Source organism: Falco rusticolus, chromosome 2 (assembly GCF_015220075.1).
Source record: "Falco rusticolus isolate bFalRus1 chromosome 2, bFalRus1.pri, whole genome shotgun sequence".
In the NCBI taxonomy this organism is placed as follows: Eukaryota; Metazoa; Chordata; class Aves; order Falconiformes; family Falconidae; genus Falco; species Falco rusticolus.
The window spans coordinates 37,964,805-37,980,345 of record NC_051188.1 but is presented as its reverse complement, the minus strand read 5'-3'; the positions used below and the strand labels follow the sequence as shown (position 1 = coordinate 37,980,345).

Sequence of the window (15,541 nt, the reverse complement as noted above, 5' to 3'; positions counted from 1 at the left end):
CCCAGCCCTCTCTCAGTTTGAACAGATGGCTCAGATGGCTCCCAAAATACCTTCCTTGGCAAAGCCTCAAACATCAACCCATCTTGCAAAAATGGAGTGGCAGCTTATCGTCATTACCAGAATCCTAAAAAAAAAAAAAAAGAATACTAAAAAAAGATGTTTCTTTTTTCTTGATCCCTCAGGAAAAGTTGAGGCTTCTTTGCTGAGTTAAAGGCTCTTTTGAGCCTTCATTGTTGCCCAGTGGATAGTCATGACAATCTGTAGCTTTAACCAAACCAGGCCAGATGTAAAATATATGTGGTGGGCAAAACTGTGTGATATTTCTCTCAAGTGAGCTTTAGGCACTTGACAGAGGCCATGACAATTTTAAATGGCTCCCTGATCAACCAACAAGCTCTTTCGAATTCTACTCTGGCCCATGAACTTCCCAAGTGCTGCGAAAAAGAAGAATCCATTCTAGATTGGTGGGTGCTCTTGGTGCTGTACACTTCTCCCTGCCTGAAAAAACAAATTACATCATGTTTAGCTTTCTTTCTAAAATTATCTCAACCTTGAAACTAGCTATGGGTATAAATTACTAAAGAAAAAAAAAAATGAACTTGAATCCCTTTTATAAATTCTATAAATAGCCTCTGAAGAGTGCAAAACCACTGATGTATCAAAATTCAGTGACCTGTAATAACTATTATTGTTTCCATTGACCCATAGTAACAATTGACCTGGACTGGAACTTGCAACACACAATAGCACATTTTCAATTTTTTTGAATGTTCCATTTTCCAACACACACACACATGCGTGTAAATATCAGTCTACATCACACAGTCTAGCTTTTAATCTGGTTATGATTATGATGACAATAAAGCTATAATCATAAAACTAGAAGGTAATGAACGTAATGTCAAATAACTAAATACAAATCAATAGACAATTGTGCAGAGAATCAAAGATAATTTTATGTCTTTGAAAAAACAGTAAAAATATCAGTATTCATTACACTATGATATGTACAAACGATGTATTTATGTTTATAAAAAATAGTATCAGGTTGTATGAAAGGTGAGAGACAGGTGTTACTGTTTCAGAAAGTTTGCAATCCAAGTCTAAGGAGGAAAATTGCTTACTATTAATTAGTAACATATATGCTGAACATATATATGGCATATGTATCATACATATTTATAAACCAAGATCTTTCTACATCCGCAAAATCATTTCTGTATCAAGAAGATTTGTAGATAATTTGTACCAACCACTTCTCTCAGAGGGTGTTCTCTTTTACTTTCACACAGTAAAAAGACTGGAGGTAATCCTTAAAGTTTCAGACTGATCAGAATGAGATCTGAGTTAATATTGGATAGAAAGAAAAAAATAATTTATTTTCTATAGTTCCCTTAGTATCTCTTCCCCTGTGTTGCTCTTCCTATTGCTGAATGTTTTAAAAATTTTTTTAAAAAAAGTTTTTAAAACAAATTACTTATTATCAAATGAATGCACACGATGCAAATCAGAATGTATTCAGTTTCTGTTATTTTAGGGTACCTTGAATCATTATTCTTTGCTCTGCTGCAAGGTCTTCTCAGTCAATTTACTTGCAACACATATTCTATACATATGTGTACTATTTATGCATATATCAGTTTTTGAAGAGATGTACCAGAAGGGCAATCTACCACTGAAATATATTCCAGTTAGCAGTTCTATGCTCTTGTTCATTGGCTAGACAATTGAAATTGAGCTTTTATATCCCTAAGGAACAGGAAAACACTAACAAACATCTTGGTTGTGCTGTTAACACTGCCACATTAAATGGTACATTACTAAAAGTTTGAAATAGAAATTTACATTAATTGCTGTTTGATTCACAATCCCATATTACCATGAATAAGGAGAAAAAGGTTTTACCCTTGTATAGAGGCTGCTCATTTTTCCATGAATTATGCATTTCCATTTTTTAACACAAAAAAAAAAGGGTTTTCCCTGAAGAATTTCACGATATGAAGAAGTAAAACACTAGATAATTTTATTCTGTGCTGTATGAAATGTCTTCTGACTTCTATTAAACTGCTTGCTGAGTTTCTGATTTCTTGAATTAAATGGTTATTATGTCGAGCTCTAGAGATATGCAGCACCAGGAAGAGGGAAGAAGTCAAACTCCAAACTTGACTTTCAATGCTGCTTAAAAAACATCACGAATTTGTCAAATGAAAGTGCTATTTTATTGTAGGTAAAAGTTTAAATTGTTTTCCTAGAAGCTGTTATATTCTTCACTTCTCTGAGTTAAATTGTAGATGTATGAAGAAAAAGTGGTGTCTGGTGAATAAAGCTAATAGTTCATAAAAAATAATGCATATAATGAATTTTGACTTTCTGAAAGTATGCTAGGGATAGATCAGTACTTTTTTTCCTGTCAGATGGTATTACTCTCTAAAACGATTGTGAAGTAACACCTGTAGATATTTATTGATTGGTAATTTGTGAGAAGTGTGCTGCTAGCATCCAGTATTTAGGCTTTTTGGATTCAACAGTGGTCTCAAAGTATATTACTAATTATTCTAAGAGTATGGTTTAAAGTCATATCTGCAATGTAAGTATTATGGCTACACATTCAGCACAGTCTTTCTGTATAATCTACCTTTAAATAGTTAAAATCAAAATATCTATATATGTGCCACTTACTCTAGCCTGGATTTTTTAGTTGGGAGCGAAACAGACCCTTTCAGAGAGCAATTTGTCTCACTTGTTTTAGACACCTACCTCTTTCAGTTATATACCTTGGAAATGTCTGTGTCTCAGAAAGCAAAAAAAGAGCCTAAACTGGATGTCTGATTTGTAGATATCAAAGTTAGAGCAAGCAAATCACACCCTTTCTAATGAGTAATCCTCTCTTTCGACTACATATGAAAGTGGAACAAGACAGAAGTATGATTTTGGTGTGACCAAATGTTTTTACAGACTCCAGAAAACCTGTATTTGGATGAACCTCAGAGCAGGTTTGTTTCCCACCATTTGTTTCAACTCTGCCAAGTGAACCCAGAGCCTCTGCAGAGAAAACACTGTTGTCTCTGATCTCAGTAGGGAGCTGAGTGATCAGTGAAAATATGAACAATAAAGCCACTATCAGCTGCAAGATTTCTGATGCATACGGACAATATGTTTTCCCATTATGTAAAAAGTTGACTACACATTAAGTTGTTTGGTGTCACTACCCTCATTTCATCACAGACATAAAAATGTACTAAATCCCGCTGAGAGTTGGTCAATTCACTTGTCTAAATAAAAGAAGCAATTTGGCCCAACTCTCAGATCATGTAGTAATTATCCCATGTTCAGTAAAATGCTCTCTGGGTTTTTTAAAATTTTGGTGAGCGAGGAATAAGTTAATATTAGGGGATTAGAGCTAACAACTTCATTAAGAATTTTTACCTGAATATAGACTGAGGCAAGATGACTGAATCTGGTCCCTGGAAAGTTCAAAATAATTTATTGTCAAGAAAGCAAATGTTCGTCCTGCACAGCCGAAGACCTCAGATGAAACTACAACGTATTGTATGTATTTCAGAGCAAAGCTAGGCAGTTCAACTGACAAGGTAAAATATATACAACTGTCTGTTCTATATGAACTAAGAGAAGATAAGCTGGAATACATAGGCAGTCATAGGAAAAAATGATCTGTATTACTGCACTATACCACTCTCCAACCATTTCCATCTTAGAAAATGAAATGGGATTGCAGGCTGCAGCTAGTTGGCTTAGAGGAACTACTTGACACACAGTAGCCCACATGGAGGCCAACAGGCACATACCTCCATATATGATAGCTACCTCACATCTCACAGGTCTTCTTCAATGCGCTGTGCTCCATTGCTAGGAGCAGTGTGCTCCTCACAGATCTGATTTCAGGCATCAAGAGAGGTTGTAAGTTCAGCTGCGAAGCCATGGCTTAATGTCAATGAGAAGTTGATTAAGAAATATCTACATATTCATAACACTCTCATAACCTGCAGGCATTATGTAGAAAGTGAGCTGGAAGAAGCTGGAATGCTGTCCCTGAACTAATGTGATAAGGACTGTAATGAAAGACTTACAGTGTTAATAATTTTTAGCAGTTTCATATTAGCACCATACCTCAGCCTGTACTTTGGCTTGTAAGAAACAAAAGTTGTACCATTACTATTTTAAGCCTTGCACAAGTACTCAGTGAAAGCAAAAGTTAATACACTGTGTAATATAGTGTACAAAATGGGTAAAAAAGATGTGCTGGAATATAATCTAATTTAAATCCTTCCTTACTGCTTACTTTTAGAAAATTATGCTTAATTAATAAATGTTAAATTATTTTTTCTTCTGAAAATAAAATTGTGATTAGGCAAGAAATATATTGAAGGCAATCTTTCTAACTGCTGGCATTTTTCCAGATAAAAAGAGACATAGGCAAAACATATGGAGACATATACAAAACATCATAGCCAAAGAACTTACATTTTTATGAAATCTCAGAAGAAATTGAGGAAGAATTTGGACAAATACATCAAACGCAGTTGGTTCAGAGACAGCAGAAAGCTTTTTTTCAAGTTCCTTTTCTCTGCCAGTGTTTAACAGCTCGGATTTGTGATACTTCAACACCGTAGTCCCCAATAGACGCTAAGCTAACTAGACAAGAAAATCTCATCCACTTTTGTCAGCCTTCCTATCAAACATCGCCTTGTCTCATGGGGTATTTCTTCTTAAGTTTAGAACCCACTTTCCCATGTTAGCTACTTTCTTTAAAGGTTGTCATAACGGCAGCAGGGTGTTGTTCATGAAAGACTGCTGAGCAGAACCTTGCAGTTCCACCTTGCAAGAGCCTGTGAGAACCACCCTTTGAAAGCATGACTGGAGATTTTGAGCAATACAAACTCCAAGGGCTCATCCATTTTGCAGCTCCCCTGCTGCTTTATTCAAGCTGGACTCAGAGCGTTTTTACTGTCTTTCAGTGTCACAAGGGAAAACAATGCCAAGACCCCTCTCCTGCTCTGCATGGAGAACAGGATGATCATGCTAGGTCTGATCTACAGTGACATGAAATGATCATAGCTTTCAGTACAAATGCGAGCACCAGATGCTCAGCACTTCTGTGGGCAAGGTCACTATCTAATATTCACAGAGTCTTTCACAGTGTAATCCACTAATCTGCACAGCAAGTTCAGGGTGTAAGGCTTTTTCCTTACTGAACAGCAAAGCAATAAAAAGTTTATATTGTTAATAGCTAAAAGGACCTCCTTTACCTGCTCCGTATTTCTTGCAGTTGAAGCTCTTCGGAGAAGAGGCAGTCTATTAGTCTTACGCCTTTCTCAGTTTTAGTGTGACTAGGAATCAATACTAACGCCAGTGCTTTCACTCAGTTTGACTGCTTCCCCACTGAAAAGCACCTAGTGCAAAGGGTCACACTGATGAAAGTATTACAGAGTTTGTCAGCTGAATCAGTAGAATCTCACTGAAGGGGAAGCTCACACCACAACCTTCCTCAGTAGAACCACAGGCTGTAACAGATAGCTTTTTGCTAGGCTAAGTGGGACAACACGTACCTGCATCCCCATTTCTTATAAAAGTTGGTCATGGTTGCCAGCCATGCCAAAAAATACTATTTGAGATTCCCTTTCAGAAATGATGGTCCTGAATGATTAATCCGGAAACGCTTCCATCACCACTGGAACACTGCCCACAAAACCAAGGCATTTCAATCAAGAGTCAATACCTGTTAAGTCCAACTTAATAAAGTCAAATAAATGCTCTGTTTTACCATAGCAATAATTTACTTCCTCTAACGTATTTATAAATAACTATGACACTTCTTGGATGGCTTGTCACTTAATCTTAGTCTTGTGCTTTGTAACTTACCTGAGGCAATCAGGAATTCCACAGAAATGCTTTTACTTATTCCTTCTTATTCACTAATTGTAACCAGAATCTTGGATGCAGTACCGATATATGGATATATTCAGAGATAATAAGATTTGAAGTAGTAAAACAAAAGTTAAAAAGATATGTTTAGTTTATGTGATCAAATGGTACTGGGTTTATAAACCGGTAACATCTTATCCCCAGAAAACATAACTGAATACACAAATACAATGACATCAGTTAATGTTTTCCAGGAATTTTGGAAGGGGCTCCCCCCCCCAAAGTGCCAGGAATTAATATGCCAATTCTTTATCTCTTCTGCACTCCTGCTTCTCCCCCACCCCTCATCACATATCCCATGCACAGCTGGAGTACTTCTCCTTACATATATTAATTGGACATGTCAGTCTTTAAGGAACTTTTAAGTCTTATTAGACGTTGCTGATTCCTAACAAAATTAAATGTTATATAGGTACCAGCTGCTCCAGAAAACTTCTAATTCTGCCGTTACACATGTGGTTTTATAAATTAAAATACATCAGGTGTAATGAAAACCTAAACACTATAATAGTTGGGGCACAGCCTACCCTATCAGAGGCCTCAGGGAAAGGCAGTGAATGTGATGGTTAAGAAGAATGGTATAGTAATAGGTCAGTAATTTCAAGATCAAAGGGAGATAAACTGAGACATCAGAGGAGAAAAAAAAAAGTTAAAGGTAGAATTTTACAGGGATTTCAGATTCATTCACAAGAAGACTACTGATTCACTAAGATTATAAGCAGTCCATGAAATTCAAACTCCACATAAATCAGTGTCAAAATCTGACTGAAATCCGAATGAGTCAATATTTCTCTGTTGAAATGAATAAAATTACAGTAGATGTGAGTTAACTAAAAGCATCTGTCATGGCCAGCTAAACTAACTGAAACAGGATCAACTTTATGGGCACCTTTCATACTAAGCAATCTGCAGAACAGTGCACATGGATGAGAATTTAGTAAAGGACTTGGGTAGTTTGATTCCTCTCCTGAATTATACATGTTTGCTCTGAACTGTATATACTGTATTGCCTGTTCTAGTTGTGCTAGAATTGAATGGTAAAGATCTAAACAATTTATAAGGGCAGTATGTACTCAGTGGTTTCAAAACCCTGGAGATTATTGAATAATAAATATAGCTGGACTTTTTTTTTTAGTACCCTAATGGTCTGCTGTTTAAGTCACATATGATTATTGTGCTAATGTAATTTGGAGATGAAGTGGATATTAAAGTCATAGTATGTTTCAAAGAGATCCACTGAATAAAACAAAGCCTGGTTCTGCTGCCACTAACTAGCATTCTTCAGCGAGAACGGGGTAAAGCTCTTATTCAGACAAACATTATTGCACTATCTATATTTCAAGGATGGAAGAGAAAGGAATTAATACAATTTGTATATAGCCCTGGAGGAAGTCAGCCATGGAAGCTTTTGTTTCTATTATGTTCCGTTCTATTCTATGATATTTAGCTTGTGCCAGTACACTCATTCTCACAACATCCTAGAACATCCCAGGAGTTACTAAGCAATATGTTCTGTATTTTTCACTTACTTGCTTTTGAAAGATGCAGTATTACAAAAGACTTGGGCATAAGGCTGTTTTTTGATTGGGATTCTAAACCTTTTGTTTCATTTTGTTTCTCCATTTTGGATTGGATGTGGAGTTTTTCTCAAGGAGCTGCAGAAGGAAAAGGGAAGAGGGTTTTTTGTTTGGTTTTGTGTTTTGTTTTGGGTTTTTTTTGGTTTGGTTTGTTTGGGGTTTTTTGTTGTTTTGACTGAAGGCAAAAGTTTCCGCTGTCCTATATGTTTTTTAGCACCTAAGCTGAGATGAAATGCCTGCACACAGTGCTTGCCATGGAGTGTGGAAACGTTTAAGGTGGTCTTCAGGGCATGTGATTTAGACAGTTCAGTCTCCTGTACTTTCCCTCTGTGAAGGGCAGCTCCACTGTGCTTGACAAATGCAGCTGCCTGCCAGAATCCCAATATTTGAACTCCCAGCAATAGCTTGGATCCAGACCATTGAACACTTTAAGGCTAAAGACAGGCATCTCAAGTTCCGTTTGAGATCTTGCAGAGAGCCCGTGTGAGGACCGCAGGGCAGCTTAACTGTTAACCATCCTTTTTGGTAGCCCATGATGTTAAGGAAACGCGTAATCGGTTTTGCGGTACCTAAAGTTTTCTGAGCGCTGATAATTTCACGTCTAGTTCTGCGGCAGTCTCACAGTCTGGCCAGCAGTGGCTGGAGACTGTAAAACGAGGGCACGTCATTTTCTGCCGCAGGGGACCGTCGGGTTCCAGCCAGCAGGAATGGCAGTCGCGGCTCCAGCCTGGCGGGACGCGCACCTTCCGCCCTCCGAGCACTTGCAAACTCCTCAAAACATCACTTCCATTCCGCGCAGGCACCAGCTGCTCAGCGCTCATCAGGGCTCGGCAGCCTTAAACCGAGGCAGCTCCTAATTCTCGCTTTGCCTGCTGCATCTTTCCACAGGAGGAGGAGAAGGAGATTTTATTTAAATTTTTTATTATTTCCCCCCACACACCCCGTCTCCACACGGAAGTATCTTCTTCCCCTGGTCCTAGCGCTTCCCAGGCACCCCCACCCGCACCCACCGGCACCCCCACCCGCGCCCACGCCCGCTCCGACGCGGCCCCCCGCGACGCTCAGCCCTCGGCCCGCCGCGCTGCCGCAGCCCTGCCTGCGCGCCCCCGCCGCGCCCGCGGCCATTGGCTGTGCCCCCCGCTCCCGCCCTCCCCGCGCCGGCGGCGGCGGCCTCCCGAGCGGAGGGGGAGTGTCCGGGGCGGTGCGCACAGCCCAGCGCGGCGGCGGCGGCGGCGGCGGCGGCATGGGCAGCCGCGGGGAGCAGAGGCGCCGGGCGGGCGGCGGAGCGGGCGGGCGGCTCGGGTGCAGCCGGCGGCGGCAGCGGCGGCCGGGCATGGGGCCCTCGGGCGGTCGCGGCAGCACCCCCGCCCGCGGCACCCTGCAGGTGAGGGCTGGGGCGGCGGGGGGAGGCGCCGCGTCCTGCCGTCCCCGAGCCCGACTTCGCACGCAGCAGCAAAATTGGCAAAAACCCCACGAACAACCCAAACCGTATATATACATATACGTGTATATATATGTGTGTGTATATATATATATATATGTTTGTTGGTGTTTTTTTCTTTTCGCCCCGATCTCCAGAGATCAGAGCAGCCGTGAAAAGTTTTTTTTTGGGTATTATTTTTACTGCTGCTGCCGAGGCGGGATGTAGCAGAGGGCCGCGAAAAAGGCGAACGGGTGGTTGAGACGGCAGGAAGGAGGGAGAACCCCGCGTGGAGGCGATGCCCGAAGTTACTTTCGGGGAGCCCGTTCCCATACGCGGCGCGCTGGGGACGCGCTCGCCGGCACGGCACCTTCCTCGGCGCAGCCTCCCCGCCGCGCCTCCGTCCAGCTCGGCTCGTCGGGCGGCAGCCGGAGCGGGACCCCCGCGGGGCGGCGTGGGGCGGCCGCGGATCCCTGGTGGCGGAGCTGGAGCCGCCGGCCCCGCGGCCGCGGGAGGCCGGGACCCCTGGGCATGCGGGAAGGACGGGCTTCGGGACGGGGCAGGGGGTGGGGGGCGCGTTCACATTGCTATTGTGGAAAGGGGAAGGGGGCGACCAAATGTTTTACGGGGGGTGCAAGGGGATGCCCCGGCTTGGGTTGTGCTTGGCGGTTCGGAGGGTGGGTGCTGCTGGTGAGGACAAGGACAGGGGTGAGCTTGAGGAGGTGCGGCAGGGAGAGAAGAGGGAAGGTGGCACGTCAGGGAACAAGTGCTGCTGGGGGGGGGGGGGGGGGGGGGCAGGGTGCCCCTGGGCCATCCCTGTATTTGCTGTGGGGAATGCAGCAGCTCTTGCCTGGAGGGTACAGATGGTGATGCTTTAAAGGTAGCTGCTGTGCTGGAGGGGGGGAAGATGTGGGGAGAGGGAGGATGGCTTAAGGCTGCAGATGCTGCATGTCCTGCTCGCAGTGGCAGTGGAGGAGGAAGGGGGGGGCCGCCGCCTGCCTCCTCTCATTCCCTAACACCACCTCTTCCCCACACCCCATCTGCCTGTCTCCTCAGCACTTGCTCCTCTTCCTGCTCTTCGTTGGACCTTTCAACTGCTTTGCCAGTTACAGCCGTGCCACCGAGCTCTTCTATAGCCTCAACGAGGGGCTGCCTGCTGGGGTGCTCATCGGTAGCTTAGCTCGTGACCTGAGGCTGCCGACAGCTGGTGGGCAGCACCCTGCAGCTCTCCAGCCCCCAGTGTCCTTCACCCTGGCCTCCCATGGCTTGGGAGGGCAGTATGTGCAGCTGGACAACCACTCTGGAGAGCTGCACACCTCAGCCGTGGAGATTGACCGGGAAGCTCTCTGCGTGGAGAGCAGTGGGGCCACCGTCATCGGGGGAGCAGCTGCTGTCTCCTCTTCCTCTTCCTCATCCGAGTCATGCCTGCTGCTGCTGGATGTGCTGGTGCTGCCACAGGAGTACTTCCGCCTGGTGAAAGTAAAAATTGCTATCCGGGATGTCAACGACAATGCGCCCCGCTTCCCTGTGCCCCACATCCACCTCTCGGTGCCTGAGAATGCACCTGTGAACACCCGCCTGGCTATTGAGCACCCTGCCCTTGACCCTGATGTGGGCACCAATGGTGTCCAGACCTACCGCCTGCGAGATAATTATGGAGTCTTCACCCTGGATGTGGAGGAGAATGAGAGTGGGGAGAGGACTCCCTACCTGATTGTTATGGGGGCTCTGGACAGGGAGACACGGGAGGAGTATGTCACAGTTATCGTTGCTGAGGATGGGGGGATTCCTCCACTTGTTGGCAGTGCCACCCTCACTATTGGCATCAGTGACATCAATGACAACTGCCCCCAGTTCAGTGACTCGCAGCTCAACATCACCCTTTATGGGAATTCCAGCCTAGGGACACATGTGGCCACTGTCCACGCAGTAGACATGGACCTTGGATCCAATGCCCAGGTCACCTACTCCTACAGCCAGAAGGTCCCCCAGCCATCCAGAGACTTGTTCCATCTGGACGAAAGCACAGGAGCCATCACGCTCTCCAGTAAAGTTGATGGGGACACTCCAAGGCTCCACAGGCTGATCATACTGGGCAACGGTCCTGGTTGTATCCCTGCTGTGATCACAGTGCTAGTGACCATCATCAAGGTCATGATGAGGCCACCTGAAGTTGTCCCTCGTTTCATAGCTAATGAAGCAGAAGGGGTGGTGTACTTAAAGGAACTGGAACCTGTCAACACACCAATAGCTTTTTTTACCATCAAAGACCCTGATGAAAAATACAAAGTCAATTGCTCTTTGGAGGGTGACGGGCCTTTCAGACTGTCACCATACAAACCATACAACAATGAATACCTGTTAGAGACCACGAAGCCTTTGGACTATGAGGCACAGCAGCTGTATGAAATCTCCGTAGTTGCATGGAACTCAGAAGGATTTCATGTCAACAAAATAATCAAAGTACAGGTTCTGGACGACAATGACAACTCGCCAGTTTTCTCTCAACAGCTGATAGAATTATCCATTGAGGAGAACAATATTCCCAATGCTTTCTTGACCAAACTGCACGCTACAGATGCTGACAGTGGAGAAAGAGGGCAAGTGTCCTATTTCTTAGGTCCTGATGCCCCTTCCTATTTTGCTTTAGATAAAACCACAGGAGTTCTTACAGTTTCCACCCAGCTGGACAGAGAAGAAAAAGAGAAATACAGATACACTGTCAAAGCAGTAGATTCTGGGTTCCCTCCAAGAGAATCAATAGCAACTGTCACCATCACTGTATTGGATAAAAATGATAATAGTCCAAGATTTATCAATAAGGATTTCAGCTTTTTCGTGCCCGAAAACTTTCCAGGTTTTGGTGAAATTGGAGTTATAAGTGTCACAGATGCTGATGCAGGGAAGAATGGATGGGTTGCCCTTTCGGTTCTGAATGGAAGTGATATTTTTGTCATAGATACTGGAAAAGGAGTTTTGAGAGCTAAAGTTTCCCTGGACAGGGAGCAGCAAAGTTCCTATGTTCTATGGATTGAAGCAGTTGACGGTGGTGATCCTGCCCTGTCATCTACAGCAAAAATAACTATCCTTCTTCTGGACATAAATGACAACCCCCCTTTGGTCTTGTTTCCTCAGTCTAATATGTCTTACTTGTTGGTCCTTCCTTCTACCCTTCCTGGCTCTCCCATCACTGAGGTCTATGCTGTCGATAAGGACACTGGCATGAATGCAGTCATAGCTTACAGCATCATAGGAAGAAGAGGCCCTCGACCAGAGTCATTTAGGATTGACCCTAAAACTGGTAATATCACCTTGGAAGAGTCACTGATGCAAAATGACTATGGCCTCTATCGACTGCTTGTAAAAGTTAGTGATCACGGCTATCCAGAACCTCTCCATTCCACCGTGATGGTGAACCTTTTCGTCAATGACACTGTTAGCAATGAGAGCTACATTGAAAGTTTGTTAAGAAAGGAGCCTGATATCAGTATAGAAGAAAAGCAGCCACAAATATCCATAGAGCCTGCGCATAAAAAAATGGAATCTACATCCTGCATGCCTACCTTGGTAGCTCTGTCAATAATAAGCTTGGGTTCAATTGCTTTAGTAACAGGGATGGGCATTTACATCTGTCTAAGAAAAGGGAAAAAGCATCACAGAGCAGATGAAAACTTGGAAGTACAAATCCCATTAAATGGAAGAATTAACCTGCACATGTTGGAGAAGAAACCAATGGAGATTTCTAACATTTGATGTTTCTTTGTGGATAAATCCAACATCTGGAAAACCTTGGACAGCTCCGAAACACCTAGCCGTGGGTTGTATTGACAGAGGTTGCAATGAAGGACTGCTAATTTATAACTTGATAATATTATAATTGTAAATAGCTGTTTACAGTTTTTTAAATTCAAATCCAGTGTACAGCTTTTTTTATGAAACCTTAGTAACTAACAGCTAGCACCCTGTCTCTAAAAACATGGACATCATTTGCAGCTTTCATAAATCCGTAAGATCAGTGATGATAAAAAAGGGGAAGGTAAGAAGATTCTTTAAACTCAAGTTTCCATAGTCTTTTTAACCACAAGAGGGCATCAGATGCTCCTGAGCAGGGAACTGTTTGAGGTACTGTCCATGAGATAAACAGAGTCTATTTTAAATATATTGGTTTTAATATAAAATACACATTGGCATAAAGGCATTTAACCACCAAAAAAAAAAAAAAAAAAAGAGTCTGTCCTGATGTATGTATAATTAAAACAATAAAAACATCAAAATGCACTAGTAATAATAATAAAAAAAATAAAAAACAAACCTGTTTATTACCTCACAAGTAAAGCTTATATAGTAGGATAGAAAAGGCATTAACAAGAAGTGCAATTCCTGTTGAGCAAGAATGCAAGATATTGTGATGAGAATCTGAACTGTTGTGACATATCATCTTTCATTCACTCCAGATTTCACCCACATTATCATTTGCTCCAGCAATCTGCTGGTCATTTTTATGGGAAAATTATATTTAATATTTCCTACAGTGAATGATGACAGGACCTCACACTCATCCTCGTAAACATGCCAGATGCAAGGAAGCAAGGGAATGGCTAAATCTTTAGTTGTCACAGAATTGGTGATATTTTTTGTACTTTGAGCAATCTGTCAGTAGTATTCCATCAGTTCCGTTGTGTAATAGATTTTTTCATGTGATACTTCTGAATCTAATCTGCCAGATGAAACAAAAATCGCTTCATATTCTAAGGAATTATAGGAATTAGTTTATTCTGACTGTTGCTCCTTTCTGGATTGGTATTTCATGTGAAAGATCTTGTTTCTGACTTTTGGCAACCATTCCTGGCTCCTTTTCATTGGCTTTGATTTTGGATTAGATCCAAAATCTAACTTGTAAGACTGGTGGCATATTTTCTCGATAATTTATTCTTTGCTGTATCCTCTGCAACAAAGCAGCGGGTTTATCAGTGATGTATCACTTTCACTTTAAGAGCTGAGAACTATCTTTTGTATGATGATTACATCAAATTTCTCCGTGTGAACAAGATAAATTAGTGTTATGCTTAAAACTGATTATTTTGATTTCTGGCATCATATGTCTGTAATGTACCAAAAGTGTTTATATGTCTGCAAATTAAAGCTATATATTTTCATAATAAGTTATTCTTTGTCTCTTTCCTAGAATTTTAATTATAAAGCTAAGTATTATTTTAGTTACAAGAAATGCTTGGGTGCTGGCTATCTTGTCTGACATGTCATAATACTTCCCCAAATTAGTACACTTCAAAATCATTAATGGGCATTTATCCTGTACTTCTTGAAATTAGTGGTAAAGACAATTGTACATCAGCTGATACAAGTGGAGTGGCAGCTGATACCTGTTTTAAAAGTAGGGAATGCAATTTGAGGCAGGTTTTTATATTTTTTTCTCTGTAACTGGCACATTACTTCACCTTGAGCCTATTGAAATGTTGGAGCTTCTTATAGATACTGGTTCTGCTTAGCCTAAGTAAGAGCATTAACATAATGCCCAGATTTTACCCTTCTACCTGTAAGAGATAGCTATTTTTTCAGGTTAGGATATTTTCTGTTTATGCATGGTTTGATAACTGTGTTTCATGAAAAATTAATTCAGCCTGTCAGAGGCTTTTTGTGAATCACCTTTTTTTCATTTATTTTCTTACTATAAAATACGAAAATGGTATGTATGCCTGAAATGCATTTGTCACAAAGAGACATTGTTTATTATTGCTGAAGAAAAATTACATTAATTATTTGGAAATGGCTTCAGTATTACAGATGCTCTGTACTGCTGTGGTGGGGAAGCCAGATCCTCTGCATTTTTTTCTTCAGTGAGGAGGCAAGGTAACTGAAAGAAAGACAGTGTTCTTTTTGTTGCTTTTCTCTCATTTGAATTAACAATCCAATATCTTTTCAAGACAATTTAAACAGGAGTAAACCCAAGACTTAAGAAATGCAATAAAACCATAAACCTGATCCTTCAGTGTGTGTTCATGTGACACTGGGCAGGTACTTTTACTCAGGTTTGACAAATGCATAGTCTTGAACCTGTTTGCTTAAGGTTGCAGAGTTAAAATTTTCTGTTCTTGTGGCTTTTTTTTTTGTTTCTTGTCTGTTTTGTTTAGTTCAAGCACATTCCTAATACATAATAAAATGTAATGGTATGAGACTGTTAAAACCAAAGTACTGCTCATGAAGCATTTCACTCACACAATTTTCTAAGCATTTAAGGAAAATTAGTTTGAAAGCACACCTTTAGCCATACCAGCACCACTAATTGTGAAAAAGACTTTACCCTGAATAATCCTGCATGGAATAAGAGCACATTTTTGCTTTCCTGTGAGTATTTCATAGGTAATGTCACTGAAGATGGCAAAATATGCAGTGAGCTGTTAATTTTTTTAGTTCCATATTTTTGTGTGAATTCAAACACATACAGCTGGTAGCAGCAAGTAATAAGCATGACACTTAAGCCTGCAATGTTAAGCCTAACAGTGATTAAAAAAAAAAAAAACAAAGTAGGAATCACGAGTTCGTAGAATATTTTCTCAAGAAAATGTTCCTTCTTAGTGGAAAA

At 41.8% G+C, this 15,541-nt stretch overlaps 1 protein-coding gene across 1 annotated transcript; it reads left to right on the top strand.

Moving 5' to 3' along the window:
* The first annotated feature begins 8,801 nt into the window (after positions 1–8,801).
* PCDH20 (protocadherin 20) lies at positions 8,802–14,099 on the top strand. The gene is made up of 2 exons (XM_037378462.1): positions 8,802–8,904; positions 9,997–14,099. The coding sequence occupies exons 1-2, from the start codon at positions 8,854–8,856 to the stop codon at positions 12,691–12,693; spliced, it is 2,748 nt and encodes a 915-aa protein (XP_037234359.1). The 5' UTR covers positions 8,802–8,853; the 3' UTR covers positions 12,694–14,099.
* Positions 14,100–15,541: the final 1,442 nt, after the last annotated feature.